This window comes from Sinocyclocheilus anshuiensis, unplaced genomic scaffold, assembly GCF_001515605.1.
Source record: "Sinocyclocheilus anshuiensis isolate Anshui unplaced genomic scaffold, SAMN03320099.WGS_v1.1 scaffold122, whole genome shotgun sequence".
NCBI classification, from domain to species: Eukaryota; Metazoa; Chordata; class Actinopteri; order Cypriniformes; family Cyprinidae; genus Sinocyclocheilus; species Sinocyclocheilus anshuiensis.
The window spans coordinates 255,177-275,789 of NW_015544153.1; the positions used below are offsets into that span (position 1 = coordinate 255,177).

Sequence of the window (20,613 nt, forward strand, 5' to 3'; positions counted from 1 at the left end):
ATCTTTGACCCATCCTCCCAGAAAGCAACTTTCATGTCTTACCATCAAGGAGCATTCTTTGAAGATGAGAAGGCTCGTCCTTAACTTACTGCCTGACTGAACCCTGAGTAACAGTGCAATGAACTGACAAAACAAGGGATCTTGAGCAATGACTATAGGGATGTTCACTCATGTGATCTTGACATGCACACAACAAAATCTACCGGCTTTTGTAGAGTTCATGTATATTCAAGCAAGAAAATGACGGTCGGTGTTATTCTAACCCTTTTTGAATGTTTACAGAAAATGTCCCCATGATGTCACTGTAATGCATGGGCTATGAACACATATGGTATTATGTTAATTAGAATCTTGAGTCTTCTTAATCATTGAAACCTAAAAGAAATAACAGTACATCAATAGCATTTACAAGACCCAGAAATCTCCTCAAAGGCCTGCGGAGATGTATGTTTGTTTTGTTATGCTATGAGTGCAAAATTAAATTAATGTCATAGTCTACTTAAGTAAAAGACAATGAATCCTTTACTTAAATTGTATGAACGTATTAGAATCATGAAAATGATATGAAATAATGACATTAAACATGTTGCTATAGTTTACATTTTCCTGCATTTGATTTGCATTCTCTAAAAAGTTTTTTTTTTCTCAAACAAAATAGAAAAATGGTGTATGTATCACTCCTTCCTTCTTGCTATTTCTTTCTAAAACAGTGGTTCTCAATCAGGGAGCCAGGGCCCACTAGGGGGCCTCAGCAAACTTCCAGAGGGCCACAGTGTGACTTAAAATTATTATTATTCTTTTTTAATTACTAATATATTAAAATAATCTTAAATTAAATCTAAAAAAATAATCATGATGCAAGCTGAAGTCCCTCACTAAATATTGTTTTTATTGAAGAAAACACTTCTGGAATCACGTCACTTCTTTCACACAAAGAGTTTCTCGTGACATACCGAACAGTACGGCTTCCCTCCCTGCTCCTTAAACACACCTTGACTCAGCTGCCGAAGGCAGAACGCACACACAAAGTGTTCAGGGTGAAACTTGCGGTCCAGAGCAGCGATGCAGCGACCCGAGATGGGCTCTCCACAGGTCCCACACAGAGTGCCCTGTCTAGAGTGATAGTGCAGGGAACAGAGGGGCCGACCATTCAACTCAAGGAAGCAACCATCTGTAAAAGGCTTCAGACAGTCCTGGAGAGATGCAGAAACATTTAATGAAAAAGAATGTTCTGGAGTGATCGATTGAGCAGGTGAAGAATTCACCTTTGAAGCTCACCACAATGGTACAGACTGACTGACTCCATATTCCTTATTTATAAGGAGTGAGTCACATGACTGTATTGCATTCCAGCCTTCAACGCCACTAATTCACTCACCGCACAGACAAAGCAGTCAGGGTGCCAGGTTCCATTGGCTGCAGACAGATAGTTCTCCTTCACTGGCTCTCCACAGCCAGAGCATTTGGGTGCAAAGAGGCGGTAGAAATCCCTAGAGCAATATGGTTTACCATCTCTCTCCATAAAACCTGGAAAAGACAGATTCGTTCAGTACAAAACGTGATTTCTCAAATAATGACTGAATCTGCGGTTGTCTCACCATCAGGTCCAAACAGATCTCCACAGTGGGCGCAGAAAAAATGTTCTGGGTGCCATGTATGATCCATCGCTGTTAGAATGTTCTGTGCAAAACACAATAAATTATCACCTACTTCATTGGCTAGAATAATTCATTTGTTTGTGAAGTGAAAGAGTTGAAAATTATATTCCACATTTATTTATTTACTAGTTTTATTTTAAGTAATTTTATTGTGTTGTATTGCTATTTACTCTAATTAGTTTAGTAGTTGGGTCTAGAGCAGTAGTTCTCAACTGGTGGGTTAAGGCCCAAAAATGAGTAATATACAGCAGTGGAAAAAATAAAATAATATATATTTAATAAAAACTATAATTTTGTTTTGAACTTGTCTAATTTTCAATTAACGTGCCCGAGGAAATTATAACAAGGAGCTTTCAGAGAGTAAATAGAGACATATGGCAGGTCACCTGAGTAATAGGACCCTTGCAGTAAGCGCAGTGAGGGGAGAAGAGGTTCTGGTAGTCTTTCTCACAGTACGGCTTGCCATCTCTCTCAAAGAAACCACAAGTGCCGAGTTCTTCCCTGCATGCCGTACACACAAAGTGTTCTGGGTGCCACACCTGACCCAGAGCTGTGATCATCTGCAGTTTGGGATATAGGATGGCATATTTGTTCATACCGAAAACTGATAGTAATTTGTAGATTTGTTGTCTGCATTTTGCTTGTACCTTCCCAGCTATACACTTGTCACAAGAAGCACAATTGCCTTTGGCAGCAGTGCGGACCCCCATTTTCTCCATGTCCGTACTGAGAGAGCCCAGCAGGTCGTCTATAGCATCCACATTCTTGGATACTTTCTCTGACAGAGGAGGATGCTGTGGTTTCTTAGTCTCTTTTTGGCTTCCACTATCACTTTCTTTAGTTTCCTCAGGTTTTTTGTCTTTTATTGACTTGCAAGCCACTGGAGGTGGGTTTGATGTGGGAACTGGTTCTGAAACCTACAAAATAAAGAATTTTTGGACAATTTGAATGACTTTTCTTTAAATAATTGACTTAAGGGGGTATATATATCAGGAGCCTTAATATGCTTATACTGCCCTCTTCAGGTGATACTCATAATGTGCAATAGTGATTTAACTTAGATGATGCATGAACAGGCCAACTGATGTCCACCTCATGTTTCTCTCACCTCCAGGCCTAGCCCTAGCAGTTCATTCATGATGGAGTCGAGCTCTCGTGTAGCTGTGCCGGGACTCATCACTCCTGCTTCCACGGGGACTGGAACCACACTAAAAAAATATTCTTCTCATTGAACAGCTGAACCTCAAAGGACACCATGTATGCCAAAAGGTTTTTTAACCATACTTTATAAATATGATACATCAACGGATTTTTACTCAGGCTCTTTCTGCTACAAATGTTGGAAAGAGGTGGATATACCTGTAGGGATTATATGTCTTTCCTGGACCAGCAACAAATCCAGAAGATTCAGTCTGTAACGGGAGGAAAAAGACATTAGAATGGCTCAGTTTGGGCCTAAATATTGTAGACATTTAATAGTTCAAAGTTTGGGGTCAGTAAGGTTTTTAATGTTTTAAAGAAATTCATACTTTTATTCCGCAAGGATGAATTTGTCCAAAATGACAGCAAAAATAATGTAAAAAAATATTTGATTTATATCATATGAATACTGTTCTTTTGAACTTTCTATTCTTCAAAGAATACTGAAAAATGTATAACGGTTTCCACAACAATGGAACAACTAGTGAGCACCAAATCAGCATATTAAAATGATTTCTGAAGGATCATGTGACACTGAAGACTGGAGTAATGATGCTGAAAATTCAGCTTTGTTATCACAAGAATAACTTACACTTCAAAATATATTCAAATAGAAAACAGTTATGTAAAATTTTAATAATATAAGCATAAGAGACAAATATTACCAACCCTAAACAGTTTTTGAAACTTGAATGATTTTCAAATTCTTGTTTAAATTCAATTTGAAAATGAAAATGAATTGGCCTGAAATGTAATTACTTGTTCAAGCTGAGTTGTGTTGTTACTTTTAACCGAGGCTCCCAGTTGGAGAGTTTTGGGTGGAATGGGTGCAGGAACATTTGAAGTCTGGGTAGAGCTCTGAGCCAACTCCTCTAAAAGCATGTCTGCAATATTATATTCACACATGTGAAACACTGCACTGAAATCAGTGACACTGAGCACACAAACTTTGACACATACACTGACAAAACAAAACAAAAATCTGCAATCATGGTTATGATTGAACTAAAGGTAAAGCCACTGTACGTTAGCAATCCGTGTCATTTCCTGAGGAAGTGAAAAGGCATGTTGCTCTCATCATAACGGGTGCAGAACATGAAATAACAAACACATGAATTTCAAACTTTTGCCACACTTTTTTGCTGACATAGAAAAGTCACTTAATATAGAAATGAGTGATCTGACTAAATTCTGTCAAAATACCAAATAAATTAGGAGTTTAAAAAAATCCTTCACAAGGATGTCAATTTATTCTTAAGAGTGACAGGAGTCATTACTTCTCACAGGGAAGAAAAATAAACTCTTAGTATACCAAAATGCTACCAGTAAAGAATATGCACATATTTATATATACATATTTCTTTCTTTCTTTCTTCATCATCATCTTATTATTATAATTATTATTTTTTTTTTTTTTGGATGACATTTCACTTAGAATGGCCTGGGTGCTGTTGTTTGGTTGTTTTAAAAATGCTTCATGCTCTAAAATGTAATGTGTTGATTCATTAATGTGTTTTGTCTATTTTCTAAAATGTCACAGCTTGTCACTGATAATCCACTGGTCACGTTGAAATGTGTGACATGTCGATGAGTGTTTTAGTGTAATTTGAGGAAACCAATGAAAATGTCCCAGAAAAATTATCATACCACAAATACCTGCTTGCATTTATAGGTTACAGTCTAAATGAGACTACCAGAGAATTGTAATATAAATAATAGAAATTAAACTTAGAATAGAAAATCATCACAGTCTTTGGACTACAAATCTGTTACATCTTTAGAGATTCTACACTGTTTAAGACTTTAGTGTTAGAATGACATATAAAAGGTTGAACAACTCACCAAGTTCATCCATGACGGTCTGGGGTGTGAGATGAGAGGTAAGCAGTGTGCGTTGTGTGTTCCTAGTGAGCATGTGTGGTAGGGTGATCTGATACATGCAGCTGTGGGTTGAGCCCAATCTCACATGTGAAACTGATGTTGCTTCCTTTTTGTGTTCTCGTTGTTTTACTCCTTATTTCATGTCTTTCACCCTGTTGCATTTTGCTACCGTTTGCTAACAGGCACTTTGAATATTTTGAGTGGCTGTGTGTGCCCTATTATAGAAATTAGAGGAGCTTGTGTACCCATTTATTCAAATACTTTAATTTTATTGCTATGAATAATTGTAGTGGTATTACAAAACCAAGTGTAATTCGTCTATGTTTCAGCACATTATTGAAAATGTTATTACCATTTTGATTAAAACATTACGGTAAATCATGGCACACATAGGCCTATATTAAGATAGTTTGCTTAAGAAATGTAAACAATAATATGCATATTAATACATTCTATTGTTTAGTTTGCTTAGTTATACTTTCTAGAAATGACTTAGATCAACTCTTTTAACGCTTAAAACACTGGCTGATTATATGAAATTACAATATCGCACAGATGTTTGTTTTAGGACTACATTTCCCATAGATACTAGCTGTGCCGCGAGGGCTTCTGGGACAGGAAACTTCCGATTTGTTTTCTCTTTCTACAGATCGCTTGACATAATACTCTGGAAATTAAGACGTACTTCACATAATCATACTGGGAAGATGAATTCAGCCGATATTAATAATTTTCTGTGTAGCGTCGTTTTCATCACGAGATATATTTAATGCTTTTTATACCGAGTCTAGCGTTAGACCGAGTTGATCGACTGAGCGGGTCCTCCTTAAAAGGGCAACAGTTTGAGCTAGTGGGCCCCGCAAACACTGTCGCTCACGGTCTGATTTAGGTATGTCAGTGGATTCCTGTCTGTACTTATGAGTTGTCAGCTTAAGACATAATGCATATACTTCAAATAAGGCCTGAGGGCAACTGCCGGTGGCACTTTCCATGAACAGAGTACAAAATGTAGCCTGAAGCTTTAAAACAATTTTTTTTTTTTCAACAAAACAACTGAGTGTTAGGAGGTGCTTTAGTGTCACTATCGACTACATTTTATATTAGCTGTTTTATATTCTATTCATTTTCTTAAAAAAAAAATAATAATAGAAGACTGTCTAAATTATTAACAGGGCTGCAAATTTACCCCAAATTAAAAGATTTTACAGTAGTCATAATGAATTCATATTAATAAATTAATATGTGAGTTCCTTGTTTATGCAGTTGAGCTGTACTTGTAATTAGAACCATTACAATGCCTTTACGATTGCTATTATTGCAAATATGATATTTTAGAAACCAATGATTGCCATTTATTCAACAGTTTATTCATTTGTCTGATGGTTTAAATCCGCATTTGTGCTACAGCAACGAACATTCAAACCTCTCATCATCTTCACCTGATTGTCAGTCTTGTTTCTATCTCCATCTTCAGTGTCGTTTGAGTGGCACCTGTCAGTGTGATGTCATCCTCTAAAGACACTTTGCACAGTCAGCGGCGCAGGGAGCTGGATGCCCGCAGAAGTAAGTCTCACGTGCGGCTGGGCTCGTGTCTGCAGAGCTGGGGTCAGCTCAAAGAGAAACTGGGCTTCTCTCTTCATTCAGAGCTCGCTCAGCATCTGCTGGATAGGTATAATACAGTAATACTGTTCTGCAGAGAGATACAGTTACCCTTAGACCCACTACACTCTTAAAAATAAAGGTGCTTCATGATGCCATAGAAGAACCTTTTTGTCTAAATGGTTCCATAAAGAACCTTTAACATCTGAAGAACCTTTCTGTTTCACAAAAGGTTCTTTGTGGCGAAAGAAGGTTCTTCAGATTATAAAAAGGTAAGAAAGAGATGGTTCTTTAAAGAACCTTTGACTGAATGGTTCTTTGTGGAACCAAAAATGGTTCTTCTATGGCATCGCTTGAAGAACCGTTTGAAGCACCTTTATTTTTAAGAGTGTAGATGACAGTTCGTTGGACGTGCACTCTAGAATTCCTGTTGAATTACATCTGCAGTTATTGATTCTGGCTTCGAAGATGAGACTCAAATTTTTTTCCAGTTCTGATCCAGTTCCAAATCATACAGGGAAAAGACAGGAATTATGAGTGAGCTTAAAAGAAAGTACAGGCAGAAAAGCAAAGATGAACTTGTGGTTTATGGAGTTCTAAACATATTTAGATTTGGCTGACAGACAGGTTTTTTGGTGGTGTGTGAAGCGTTGCAGATAAAATGTGGTCTAACTGACAATGACATTTGCTTTATGTTTTGCAGCTATGTTTCAAGGGTTTGTATCAAGTGCTCAGGTAAGCCACAGATTCCCTCCTTAAAGGCATAGTTTACCAACAAAATGACAATTCAGACATAATTTACTCTATAATACTTTATAATTTTTGTATAAAGTATCTTAACCTCCATGATTTCTTCATAACTAAATACAACATATTTTGTATTGTAAAACATCCAAAAAATGCAAAAAATATGAATATATATATATATATAGTTGTTATTGTTGTTGTTTCAAGCATAAACCTGCTTAACATTTTTCAGAAAACAAGACTTAGTATCTTAAGTAATTATGGTTCTCAAGTACTGTAAATATATCTTGATTTAAGATTGGTTATTTATTCATTCAAGATATTTGTACTGGAAAACAAGACAAAAATACTGAATAAAGACCCATTGACACCATGAATGATAACTCTAAAGATAACTATAACAATATATGCATTAGCGTTCTTACCATTGCACAATGCAGTTCTGTTGTCTGCTGCTTTAAATGCTCAGGCTCTTTAAAGTCGGGTGGATTCTGATCAGCTGGAAAATATCGTTCTGAAAGTGATTCCAATGATATCGTTCCTCTGTGTCATTATCGTTATGACTGTAGTGTAGACTTCCCTATTCTCACAGAATTAGAACCATTATTAAAACTTTATTGTTATCATTACTGTTATTGTCCTTGGTGTGAATGAGCCTTAAATATTTTTTGCAGTTAATGGGAAAGGACAGACAAGCACTTTGTCAACTACCAAGGAATCTTTGCAGGAACTCATCCTGTTGGTCCACAACCATGGACAGACATGCCCTCTTCCCCCTGTCTTGCATTCTGGGACAGTCACAAAAACAACAGAGCGAGATCAGAGCACTCATGCTGCAGAGACAAGAGAAGCTGAAACTGAGTCCAAAGACTCATCTGAGGTGGACGTGTGTCTGAAATACACCTGTGAAAACGGGCATCTTTTTCTGTGGTCTCCTATTAAGGTAGAGAAAGTAATGACATCTAAAAATCAAGGTGATAGAACTGCATTTAGCCCAAAGAGACTCAAACAACGAGGCAGGAGGAGGTTGAAGGAACCAGACACAGAGATAGAAAGACAAGTGGGGACTAGATTAAAAACCAGACAACAACAACAAGAAAATGCTGAAGTTACCACAAATGACACAGAACAGAAACATGAGACAAGGTCTGAAACGTTTGGGGAAAACAACAATGCAGGTGACTTTGTTTTTAATGATTTATCTGAAAGAAATATGCTGTTTTTTTATTCAAGGACTAACTACAACTGTGTGTTAAGGTGATACAGTGACACCTGAGACACAGCAAGGAAATTATGTGGCAGCTGATCTTTTGCATTCAGAGCATGGGTATATATATTTGCATGTTTGGTTGTTTAGCTGTATTTATAATATTTTGTTTAATTCTCATGTCTCTTCAATCTTTTTCTGATTGTCAGATCTTCAGCAGACAGTGATGAGCTGACTGGAGACAGTCCTGCATGGGTTTGCATTGAAAACCAAAGCCCCCCTGATAGGTTTGTGCTCTATTCATCTATACTGAAACACTTAATGGCTGAAAAAGTCACAAGTTAAACTAACACTGTCTCTTAGCCATGAGGAAGTTGCAGTGCTGAATTTAACCAACAGAGGGACCCCGAGTAGAGCAGATCCTCCTGAGACACACAATGCAAACAAAAAAGCAGGAACTCTTAAAAATACCAGGTGATTTGTCTTAACAGCACATATTTTTATATTTTAAGATTCCCAATAAGTTAAATGGAATCCCAAAATTATTGGCTTTTTTCTTTCCAGTCCACAGTTATTGAAAGATGACGTGTCCCAGATTGGTGGCAAGAGAAAACGGTTTGTTATTTAATTTTACCAAGATAAATATATTACTTGTTAGTTAACTGACCTATATGTTTAAAAAAATATTTATATAGTGTTTTATATTTATATAGTTTTTATGTGTAGTTATGTATGTTTTATATATTAGAACAGTCATTTAATTATATATTTGGTTATATTTTAATAGTTTTATTTTGAATGTCCTGTTTAACGTCATAATTACATGATACTAATCTCTGTGTTTACAGAAAATCAACATCCAAACTAATTTTGCCTTGCGAGTTTGAAGGCTGCGATAAGATTTTCTTCAGTCGGCAATATCTAAATGTGAGTTCTGAGTCAGTATTGAAATGACACATTCATTAGTCTTGCCTGGACTAAAACAACTCTGAGAGAGAAGAACTTTTCCATTAATCTGCACTGATCGATGAGAAAATCAACTTTATTTCAATTAGAAATACGTTGATTGCAAGGCTTCACGGAAAAGCATGAACACCTCATAAGATGGCAAAGCATCTCACAATCTGTTCTTCTCCACAGCATCACGTCAAGTACCAACATCTCCAGCAGAAAACCTTCATCTGCTCGCACCCCACCTGCAGCAAGTCATTCAATTTTAAGAAGCATCTGAAGGAGCATGAAAAGTTGCATAGTAGTGAGTTTTTAGTCAATATGAATGATGTATGTGATAAATGTCATCCAGTGTACTTTTTGGACAGGCACTACATGTATGAGTATGTATACATATGTATCTCAATCTCAACATTAATGTATTCAGGTAAAAAAAAAATTTATATGGTAATTATATTCTTCTAATCCAGTGGTTGTCAGTTTGTGGGATGCAGGTCTGTTTTGCATGTAAACAACAATGCTAAATGCAATAATAAAAGAAAAAATAGGTTTATTAGCTTTTAAAAGGGAGAAGAAAACACTTCCAATATATTTTGTTGTTGATGCCAAAGGCCAGGTATCTAATCAAACTCTACTGTATTTTGACACAAAATCATCTATATTTCATTTAATTTGGTAGAAGATTAAACTGATTAAAGATATGCCAAAATGGACAAGGTGAAAAAAGGGTCCCACTTTTTATTAGGTGTCTTTAACTACTACTGTATGCACTTTGATGAAAAAAAATAGTTTTTTTTCTTTTTTTCATTTATTTTTTTATGTGTTTTTCAACATTTTTACTGCTATTGAGATGAAATATGAGTAAGATTAGTAACAGGTTTGGTGGTATGGTTAGGTTTAAGGTTTTTTCATTTATTTTTTTATGTGTTTTTCAACATTTTTACTGCTATTGAGATGAAATATGAGTAAGATTAGTGACAGGTTTGGTGGTATGGTTAGGTTTAAGGGTTGGCTAAGTAGTTGTAGGGTCAACAGTACACTTAGATGTAATAACAGAAAATAATTACAGATGTAATTACATAGTATCAAATGATTATTTTAAATGTTAGTACATCGTGGTTACAGACACTTAATATAATTGTTCCAAAAATGTCCTTGAAAACTATTAACAATTATAGAAGGTCAAATAAAATATAATAATGTAATGATATTTTATTTAATATAACATTAATGCTATTAATATTGTTATTGTAATTGTTGGAATATTGTTAATTTTGTTGTCCGATATAAAATCTGTATCTGGAAGCAAAACCACTGGACAAGTAGAGTAAATAGTAGGGATTAGTGTTTCTCATGCTCTGGTTAGTAATATGGTTCTCTCTGTATGATTCTTTGTGTCTGTGAGATCAGAGAGACTATATCTGTGAGTTCTGTGCCCGAGCGTTTCGAACCAGCAGTAACCTGATCATCCACCGCAGGATACACACCGGAGAGAAACCGCTGCAGTATGAGTTTCACCACACACGTGCATTAGGCCCTTTGTTTATACCAAAGCTTGCATAACTCAATAACAAATTTTTACAGCAACATTCCATCAATAATTAACACAACAACTATATTGCTCAAGGCTTTGCTACTACAGTTTTCAGCTCCAGATCTAACCCGCCCCGTCTCTCTTTCTCAGGTGTGAGGTGTGTGGCTTTACCTGTCGACAGAAAGCCTCTCTGAATTGGCACATGCGAAAGCACAATGCTGAGAGCACCTACCAGTTCCCTTGTGAGATTTGCGGTCGCCGCTTTGAAAAGAGAGACAATGTCACGGCTCACCATAGCAAGAGCCACCCAGACCATAATACACCCTCTCCGGAACTGACTCTTGCCCTTCCTCCCTCTGACCCACTCCCACATCCCTCGGGGCAGCGCGGATCTTCCCCTTCTGCTTCCAACAATCACACTGCTGTAGAATAACATTTGATATGTAGTGTTTTTATTAAATATGTAACAACTTGTGCATCCTTGACCTTGAGCAAACTCTACTGTGTGGCTAATTGGTTTTAATAAAAAAGCAGAGAAATTGCCATGTGATGCATCTGTGGTATTAATTCTTTTTTTTTAATATAAATACGTCTTGTTTTGCCGTCATGCAGAAGCCGTATTTATATAAAATGACCTAAATCAGCATACTCAGGTCAATGTATTAATTATTAATAATTGATTTATTATTTTTAAATTTGTCATATTTTGTAACGTAACATATTTTGTCAAATTTGTAACATATCACACATTGCTCATGGGTAACAGTATGAGCCTTCAGTAATATGGTCAATAATACCAATTAATTGACAATTTGCTGAAACTGCTTTAAAATTTTTAGCACATAAATGTGATTGTGTAATTTCATTTATTGAATGAACCTGATATAATTTTGTGGTGGAATTCTGTGCTGCTTTTATAAATGATCAACACAAGATCTTTTTTTGCTCTTATGGTATTGGATTTTTTTTATTTGTATTTTTTTTCTGTGTTTTTCTGATTACTTCATTTTTGTGGCCATTTGGATAGCGGTTTGTCTTTATGAATTTCGGTAAAGAAAATATTTTTTGCATACATTACAATAATCGAACTCAAGGGTTCCCGCCTTTTAAAAAGGCTTACTTTGATTGACAAACACTTTATCCAACGACTTGTACTTGGTAAGGTGGGCGTAGCCTCTTGAAATTTAACCATTATTCTATTGGCTAGGAAAAGCGGCATTGGAAACGCAGTTGCTATGCCTACACACTTTTGCTCCGGTGACACTTGAGTGAAGGGAATCTTGAACCAATAGGAGCACAGGTGGGTGGGGCTTTTTGAACACTGTCAACTGTTAGCTTAACTCTCCGTAACACATTGAACGCGGCACGGTCGGAACAATACCGGTGATGAAAATGAGCCACATTGTTTTTACTGAAACCACAACCAGGTAACATACTTATATACGTTTCTATGCACAGTATGAGGTCATTGCGTATGCTGTTGAAACATTTTACCTGTAATGCAACATAATAGGCGTCCAGCACTGGGGCAGCTCATCGTATGTGTCACTGACAGTGAGGCTTTCCCCAGCGGAGCATCTCTGTTTCAGTGTCTCAGCATTGTGGAGCAAAAGCTTGATCATATGCAACAAGGTCAGTTTCAGTTTGGGCTGGCAGCGCACAGCATGTGTAGTGCTCTTCCCCATCAGTGCATATATTTCCACTGTCTAGAACAAAGACTTAGACACGGTGCTTTCTGGAAGGAAGTTGCTGTGACAGAATAATAGTGGAGATTTTGTGTCTCTTAAATGGAATTTAAAAGTTGGATAGATTAATTTGTTTGTTAATTATATGTGTTTTAAAATATGATGCTATATATTTTATCTATTGCTTCATGTCTTGCATTCAGTAACTGTATGTACAGTTATATGGCATGCCAACTAACTAGTATTTAAATTTGTTACTAATGCTCATTTTAAACTATTAGTAAATAATCCACTGATGACTTGTATGTTTTTAGTTTAACTAGCAACTATACATTTAGATGACTCTATTAATCAATTCAGTTTGTCAGTAGTACTTATTCACTACATACAGGTACTTATTTCTTTGCTATTTGTCACTATCCCATTTGTAGAATGCAAATATTCTAGTAACAAATTGCACATTTTTGCTTTTGAGTTCTATCTTTGGTTCACTATTCACTTACGATCAGTACTTTTTCCAGTTGTTACTGGTACCTATTCTAACTTTACTAGTAACTATTCATTAGGCACTAAAATTTGTATCTGTCCCAGCTTTGTTTGTATTTATGTTTTAGATTCTAGTACCCATTTATGAAACACTACAGTACAGTCTGTTCCAGTTGAATCTATAGAATAGTTAGTAAACCTGGAATAGGTACCAGCAACAACAATTCGAAGTGAACAGATATTATATGAACTATAAATCTCCATTCTGGGACTGAATATGTTTAAATTGTAAATAGTAACAATAAAACAATTAACCTGCTTGTCATTGATGAGAAAGAGAATAGTAGAAATAAGAAATAGGCCTACTAGTATGTAATAAATAAGTACTCGTAGTGACTGAACAGATACTAATCACTAATAATAAGTTCTACTAGTATGTAATGGATAAGTACCAAAATAAAATGAAAATAAAAAAATTGGATTACTTTTTTACTGGTTAGTTTTAAGGAATACATTTTAGAAAGACTTGGCTTTATACAGTATCCATTTAGATGTCACTAAGATTCTAATAGCATCTCAATTTAGGCTGTCAAATTTCATGCCATAAACGACGTATCATTTGTTTTGCAAATTGTGTGAATGAATAATGTCCCTGTCATTCTTGATGAAGTGGATCAGAAGAAATATCTCTAGAAGTGGCCAGTCGCCTGTTTGGAAGTGTGGCAAGTTATTTCTAGAAACACTTGGTGCACAGTGTCACATCCTGAGCTAGTGCCATGTGGTTGGAGATTTGTGGAGAATGGCTGCAGGCTAGTTTTTCATATTCCCACAAAGTCAAAAGAGTTTGCAAAGCTGAGTTATTGTGCAACACAGATCCTGGGGCTCATATACACTGTACTCCACTATTTAACTTCACTGTGTGATCTCTTGCAGCTTGTTTTGTAAATGCACGGCATGGTATTCCCCTCCTCATGATAAGAGTCTTGTGATGCAGATGCAGATTGTCCTTTGAGTGTGTGTCTTGACTTGTTCTTGTTTAGTCTATCCTTTAAAGAACCCAAAGATTAAAAGTGCTTTTAAAACAAATTAACAAACCATTCAACCATCTGATTCTTATAATGCAGATTCTTGTCAAATTGTGGTCCATGAAAAATTCCAAAAGGTTCTTGAGTTGAGTGGCTAATTAAAAAAAAAAAAAATCAAAAAATTGCAAACATTGAATTAATAGACTGATTAATAAACACATTATGAATTAAACTGATAAACTTAATTTAAACTTAATAAACTTAAAACATTAATTTAATGACCAAGTGTTTCTGTTCTGTTTAGTTACAACTAGTTACAACTGTAACTTACAGTTATCAGTGTATGTGTTTATTGCACACTATTAACTAGTGAATACTCGCCTCATTTTGAGTTTATTAGGAAAAGAGAACAGTGTGTACTTACAGTACTTCAAATTTCAGAGAAATTGCAAAAAAAAAAAAAAAGTTATAGATTGGTAAAAATGAGGTAACTTAAGATACAGGGTATAAAGTTGCATGATTGTATGAACATATAAGTACAGTAATTGTTTTGACATGGTGGTTTCTCCAAGATAGGTTCTCAGATTGTTTATTTATTTACTTATTTATTTTTTAACACATTGAAGTAGTCCACTTTCCTGTTAAAGACCGTCCTGTTGCTGTGTTAAGATTTCAATGCAAACATTTAGTCATTATGAATCAAACATATTTTGTTAGGGTCATCAGTGTAAAGACTTCAATTGAAATTTTGAATCTGTACTATGACTAGTCATATTATACGTTTTGACTGTACTGATGAATGCTAATGATGTCTTTCATCATAGTTTCCATCATTTCCAAAATTATTGGCTTTTAACACTTCTAGCATTGCACTTACCTCAGAATAAAAGCTAACAACTTTTAAAGCCTGTTAGAAATTCAAATATCAATATTTGGTTATCAGCGTTGATTGCACTGCAAGGGATAAAATGCATTTAAGAGAAGTAGAGACAAAATTAAACTATCTTATAATCTGGTTTTCTGAGTAGTGTCTGATGACGTCTGAGTCTTGCAAACAGTTTATTTTTTAGGACTGAAGACTGATATTGCTGCATTTCCTCTGTGCTCGAGAGATATCATCCAGTGCTACATGGCTCGCCAGTGCATGCATGCATGCAAAATGCATTGTTTTTTGTTTTGTAGAGTAAGCTTTTCTCTCTGTTAAAGTTTCATACTGCATTTTGATTTTGGGAACTATTTTAAGGTTCTTATCCTGTCTCATCTTATATAAAAGACTGATTAGAGCTCTGAACCCTGAAGGCATCTGGATAATTCTGTCTTACTCAAGTGAAGAGCTTTGAAAGGGCTGTACATCCCATCTCCAGCTTTCAGCTTTTTATACTTGAGGACATGCAGAAGTTAACAGTAGATACTTTGACCCCACACTGGGCCTGCTGAAATGTAGTAAGTCTGGCACTTTTTAAGTCAAGTTAGATCCATTATCAGGCCAGAAAGAGTTGAGACACATGAAAGCCGGTGCGGTTTGAGATTAGACGGATCATTCAGGAACACCCCTGACTCTGAAGACCTGCAGAGAAGGAGGAAAGAAGGACAGAGAGAGGGAGGTGGGGGATGCACAGTACTTTGCATTTAAATTTGAATCGGCTTGATTTGGTCCTGTTGATTAGACCTGCTGCATTAGCGAGGACTCCCTCATTAACAGTCGATAAACATAAACTTATTTTAACAGAGTAAAAACCTGAAGTTTCAAGGAATCTGGTCCAATTCTCCTGTCACTTGTTTTATCATCCGCTGATAACTAGTGGTCGAAAGCATCAGCATTGAAAGATTTGTAGTTGTGTGTCAGTGCTGCTGGCTCACCTACATCCCTGCCAAGCAGGACAGCGCCTGTGGGCAAAGCTTGGCACCCCGTGGCAGATGGAGGATTTCTGTCTGTTGGGTTGTCTAGAGGCACACAGAAGCCTGCAGAAGGGAACGTGGCTCTGAGCCTAGCCTGATTGTGGGTCATTGTTACAAGAATTGGATGTGGGACTTTTCCATAAGTATCAATTTGTCATCTTGTTTATAATTAAATGTTTTAATAGAATAGTTCACCCAAAAATTAAAATGTTGTCATTTGATCATTAGGGATGTATCGATGCACCCCGAGCCGGTTGAAAATCGATACAAATATGTGACGACTCAAATCGGTTGAATCACGATACAATTGTGGGTAGGAGTTTATAACATTTGGTGAATGGTGAATTATGACTCATATGTAAAGGCAGAGAATGCTGGGAAACAAACTAAAAAAACATTGAGCTGCTTTGAGTATAAACAGTCAGTCGTCATTTTCAAGGTTTTAACAGTGTTTCAGTGAAATTATCAGGAGAGTACAGACGTCATGCTGTGTGGCATGATAATAAAAGCTAGTTTACAGGAAATCTCAGTGGCGTGTAATTGCGCCATTGAGATGCAACTGTCCCCGAATTCAGAAGGCCCTAATCAAATTTGCTATCTAGGTCATTTATGAGGCGCGTGCTGACCCAAAAAAACTGAGAAAGCAACAGTAAGCAATGCCAGAGAATAGGATGATGTTTATCATTTGTGTTGCTTATGCACCTCCGTCAGTGTCTTCTAGACATGTTCTGTCATTTAAATATGCTGTTGGGCTGCACAAACATGGTTTAATGATCTGAATTAATTAATGCATTGTGAACAATTGTTGATTCTGCATGCACTCGCATGGCTTATGCAGCTGGGTGATGTACCGGGTGGAGGTGAGCTCTGGTCTGCTGTCATAGACTGTGCTCGAGCACTACTTACAACAACAACAGCATTCAGCACAGCACAAAAGCCAATAGAGACTGTAGTTTCATTCTGCTGTCTCTGAACAGAGAAACAAGATGAACTCTGTTGGTGTGGAAGGATATATTTCTGTTGTCCACATGGTGCCATTCACCATACTGTTCATGTGACATTCAATGTTGTCTTAATTGCTAATTAGTATTCAGCAGATCATTTATTATCTAAAGCAGCTGACGCTTACTTTAGAAAGACTTGTTCTTGTTCTTATCACCTTGGTTCATTGGTCATCACCCGTTTGAGAATTTAAACCTTTAACCTTTGAGTTTCAAGTCCAGACCTTTAATCATGATGCATTTTCAACTGGGAGTGAACAACTTCATTTTACAGCAGTTATTTTTGGTCTTTAAATTGAATTTGTTTAGCAGTGTTCCAACAGCACTGGGACTTTTTTTTGGCTGTTTGGATCAGTTTTCTTGTCTGTGTTTGCCCATTTCAGTCAATCTGTGCATTAGTGTTGGAGATTTTTCAGTGACTCTTTCTGCAGGTTATATTGGTATGGCAGTAGGTGGTCTTTATTATGAGTGATGATTGACTCATTCATTCAACTGATTTGTTCAAAACACTGATTCATTCAGAATGACATAAGTGACTGTCTGAATTTGGAATAACATTTTAGTACGTATACTATTTTTACTATTTCTGCAATTAAAGATATGGTAGAAACAGTATGTGATTCTGAATTGAATCACTGATTTTATGAGTGAGTCATGAATTCAAACAATTAATTCAAAAAACTTGATTCGTTCAAGAACAAATACTAGCATACTGCATATTAGATATTACTACCTTTACCATAGGCTACCTTTTTATGAAAGAAATATTAGTATGATAGTATGCTGCAGCTGTCTTTATGAGCGAGTCATTGAATCATTCACTTGTTAAACAGTTAAACACACTGATATGTTGAGGAAGTAATTAATCAGTTTTGGTTGTTTGCAAATATTTTATTTGGTGGAGCAACAATACACAAAATAATGTGTAATATTGTGTCTAAATGTACTGTAAGTTACTGAATATTAACTTGTTCAATGAACTGTTCTACATAAGCAATATCACACAATATAGTACAATTGTGCTGTTGTTAATAATAATGCTGCTATTTAGAGCAAAATCACTCTTGCTCATATAATATTGTCTAATTACCATGCTTCTTGGACATGTACCATGGTATTTCCATGGTATTATTTAATACATTGGTAAATGAATATGGCAATTATTCAGAACCATGGCCTTAAGTTTTCTGAGTAAACACATAACATTTTGTAAGGGGTTTTTGTTCTTGTGGAAATAGCAGACAGGGCTTCTACAGCATAAGCCTCAGAATTTCCAGTAAAAATAAATCCTCCAAATGTATTCGTAATCACACCAAATCAAGTTCTGTGCATCTTGCTGAAGCTCTAATGCAGATACAGACGGCCTGGGTGGGTGGGGAATTTGGCAATGCGCCACTGAAGATGCTGCAAAACCCCCTCTGACAGGAAATATTCTCAGCTCATTTCCTTTGCCAGAGCAGGTGAGGAAGGGCACAAATACACTCTGATTCACACGGTAATAAGTATTAGAGGCTGAATTCACCAGATAGCCATGGCACATCTTTTTCCTCAAAAGGGTTGTTCATCAGAGATTTTTATTTAAGTACTGTCATTTCTTATAAATGTTTTTAGGCCACTGTTGGTTGGTTTGCTCCCTCAATTTCTTTTCTAATGCAGCCCTGACATTATTAGAAATATTTAAAAGCATTCTTCCTCATTAGAGTTTCACTCCCCTTACACACACTATGACTTTGACAGATGGGGCTCTAGTAGTCAAGCAGGCTGTCTACTGTTGATTCTTGGCTCTGTACACTCTAAAAAATGCTAGGTTGTTTCAACCCAACATTTTTTAGAGTGTAGCCATGCTTCACTCCTGGAGTGGCTCAGCTGAGGGTTGATACGCTGCTTCTGTTTATATACACCACCATATGAAGCTTCAGATAGAGAGAGAAAGGAGATCAGCATCTCCCCTCTGAGCTGCATCTGCATCTGCCAATAGTTCTCTAACAATCCTCTCAGTCACAGCAAATTGAGAAAGAGAGGGAGAATGAAAGGATGAAAAGTGCTGAGCATTGCCATTTAAATTCTGCCTGAGAGGGATGAGGGTCACTGCATGGCTGTGCACTTTACTTTTGGTAAATTTTCATGCCATATCAGTATCAGTGTACTTGCTGTGAACACTCAATAGTGTAAACAAAATTTTCACATGTTTTTATGTTCATGCATATCTTTAAATTAATACATAATTTTTGGAATATGTGGTTTAATTTTGCACTTTCTTGTCAGCTAAAATATTATTTTTGTTACAAAAATCTAACGTGACAATTTGACTACAAGTTGATAAAATTGTAGTCAGAATAACTGGATAAAATGACTATGACATGACTAAATCTTTTCCCTTAACTGAAGTTTCAATTTTAGAATTTCAACATAAATTAGAATTGTGGAGATAATTAAACAATATATTCAAATTTGTCCATATTTGTCTTGGGTTTCCTATGCCGGTTAAGCAAGCGCAAATGAGATGAATGGGAATGCTAATAGATTTTTTTGGGGTATTACATAGACATTCTTGGTAAAGATGGCTCTAGATAAATTGACTACCAACACTTTTTTTTTTTGTCAAGAAAACACATTAATTTCCATTAACAGTACACTGGTTCTGACAGACTAACTGAGCACCAGATGGATCCTCCAGGACTCACTCCACACTGACCACAGAATCAGCTCTAGGAGACTTCTAGTCTTCCATGGAAAATTCAGCTGCCAGTGTCACTGTGTTTTGGTGCCAAACCCAAAGGGTAGATTTGCCATAATCCCAAATGGCTGTTATCTGCTAGCTTGTTATTTAACTGAAACATGATTTTTTTTTGCGTATTATCATGCCATTGGTTGATATTAACAAGCGCCTGTGTTAAATGAATATTTTAGCGATAATAAGATGTTAGTGATAAACATCTTATTAAACATCTTAAACTTAGTATTGCTATTGCCATGTCCACCAACATATACATGGTTGACATATAGACCTAATTACAGAGTATGAGAAGCCAATATTTAGAAATTCCTTCTAGTTCCAGTTGGCCCAGTTCGTATTCCGTATTCCGTCTCCTCCACGTTACGCCCTGATGTCTGTTTGGAGCACTCTGAACCGATGACTGAGTCTTATTTTTGGAACAAGCCACGCTGCCAAGCTTGTGTCGTCCGTAGGGGTGTAAGGTTGGCCGGGTTGAGTTAATTAAAGGGGTGTGAAAGAAGGAGAGAGGGAGCAAGGCGTAAGCATGAGTATTTCCCTGTCCATGAGAGGTCATGCTGTGCACCTGCTGATGGCCGTCAATGGTGCCAGGAGAGGCCTGGCCGGCCAGAGAAAAGCCCTGTGGTCAGCACTCCATGAGCTGCAGATCCTGCCAGCATCCAGCTCTCAGAAACATAACAGGAATCACACCTCCAACCAGCTCTCTACTGGGCCCACGCCTGGCTCCCACAAACACATCTACTCAAGGACAGTGCTGTCATTTTGGCAATTTCCTCAATGTTAATCTCTATAAAACATCCATAATTTTTCTACAAATTATGGTCTATAAAGAGAAGTCTCTTATGCACACCAAGGCTGCAAAAATATAGTAAAAACAGTAATATTGTAAAATATTATTACAATTTAAAATAACAGTTGTATAATGTATTCTAGTGTTGTCACGGTACCAACATTTCAGTATTCGGTACCAATACCAGTGAAAATCCACGGTTCTCGGTACCAATTT

General features: G+C 36.5%; 3 protein-coding genes across 5 annotated transcripts in view; 2 read left to right on the forward strand and 1 right to left on the reverse strand.

Moving 5' to 3' along the window:
* Positions 1–800: 800 nt before the first annotated feature.
* Positions 801–6,200, reverse strand: LOC107695247 (leupaxin-like). 3 transcript variants are annotated; one of them, XM_016495057.1, is made up of 9 exons: positions 6,179–6,200; positions 3,618–3,742; positions 3,018–3,070; positions 2,767–2,866; positions 2,306–2,575; positions 2,045–2,218; positions 1,599–1,680; positions 1,379–1,527; positions 801–1,193 (listed from the first exon to the last, which is right to left on the reverse strand). In XM_016495057.1, exons 2-9 carry the CDS (start codon positions 3,738–3,740, stop codon positions 927–929), a joined length of 1,218 nt encoding a protein of 405 aa, XP_016350543.1. In that variant the 5' UTR covers positions 3,741–3,742; positions 6,179–6,200; the 3' UTR covers positions 801–926. The 3 variants fall into 3 exon arrangements, with proteins under 3 accessions (XP_016350543.1, XP_016350542.1, XP_016350544.1); XM_016495056.1 differs by lacking the exon at positions 6,179–6,200 and adding an exon at positions 4,701–4,770; XM_016495058.1 differs by lacking the exons at positions 3,618–3,742; positions 6,179–6,200 and adding an exon at positions 4,701–4,751.
* On the forward strand, positions 5,350–11,327 carry LOC107695246 (zinc finger protein 692-like). Its single transcript, XM_016495055.1, has 12 exons — positions 5,350–5,628; positions 6,214–6,408; positions 7,042–7,073; positions 7,760–8,263; positions 8,343–8,412; positions 8,502–8,579; positions 8,656–8,766; positions 8,857–8,907; positions 9,141–9,219; positions 9,433–9,547; positions 10,649–10,748; positions 10,928–11,327. The coding sequence occupies exons 2-12, from the start codon at positions 6,242–6,244 to the stop codon at positions 11,208–11,210; spliced, it is 1,590 nt and encodes a 529-aa protein (XP_016350541.1). The 5' UTR covers positions 5,350–5,628; positions 6,214–6,241; the 3' UTR covers positions 11,211–11,327.
* A 762-nt stretch (positions 11,328–12,089) lies between these two features.
* LOC107695209 (F-BAR domain only protein 1-like) overlaps positions 12,090–20,613 on the forward strand; it is a 36,306-nt gene continuing 27,782 nt past the window's right edge. Inside the window, exons 1-2 of the mRNA XM_016495027.1 lie at positions 12,090–12,204; positions 12,291–12,409. The gene's annotated coding sequence lies outside the window, so the exon portion shown is untranslated. The remainder of the gene's footprint in view (positions 12,205–12,290; positions 12,410–20,613) is intronic.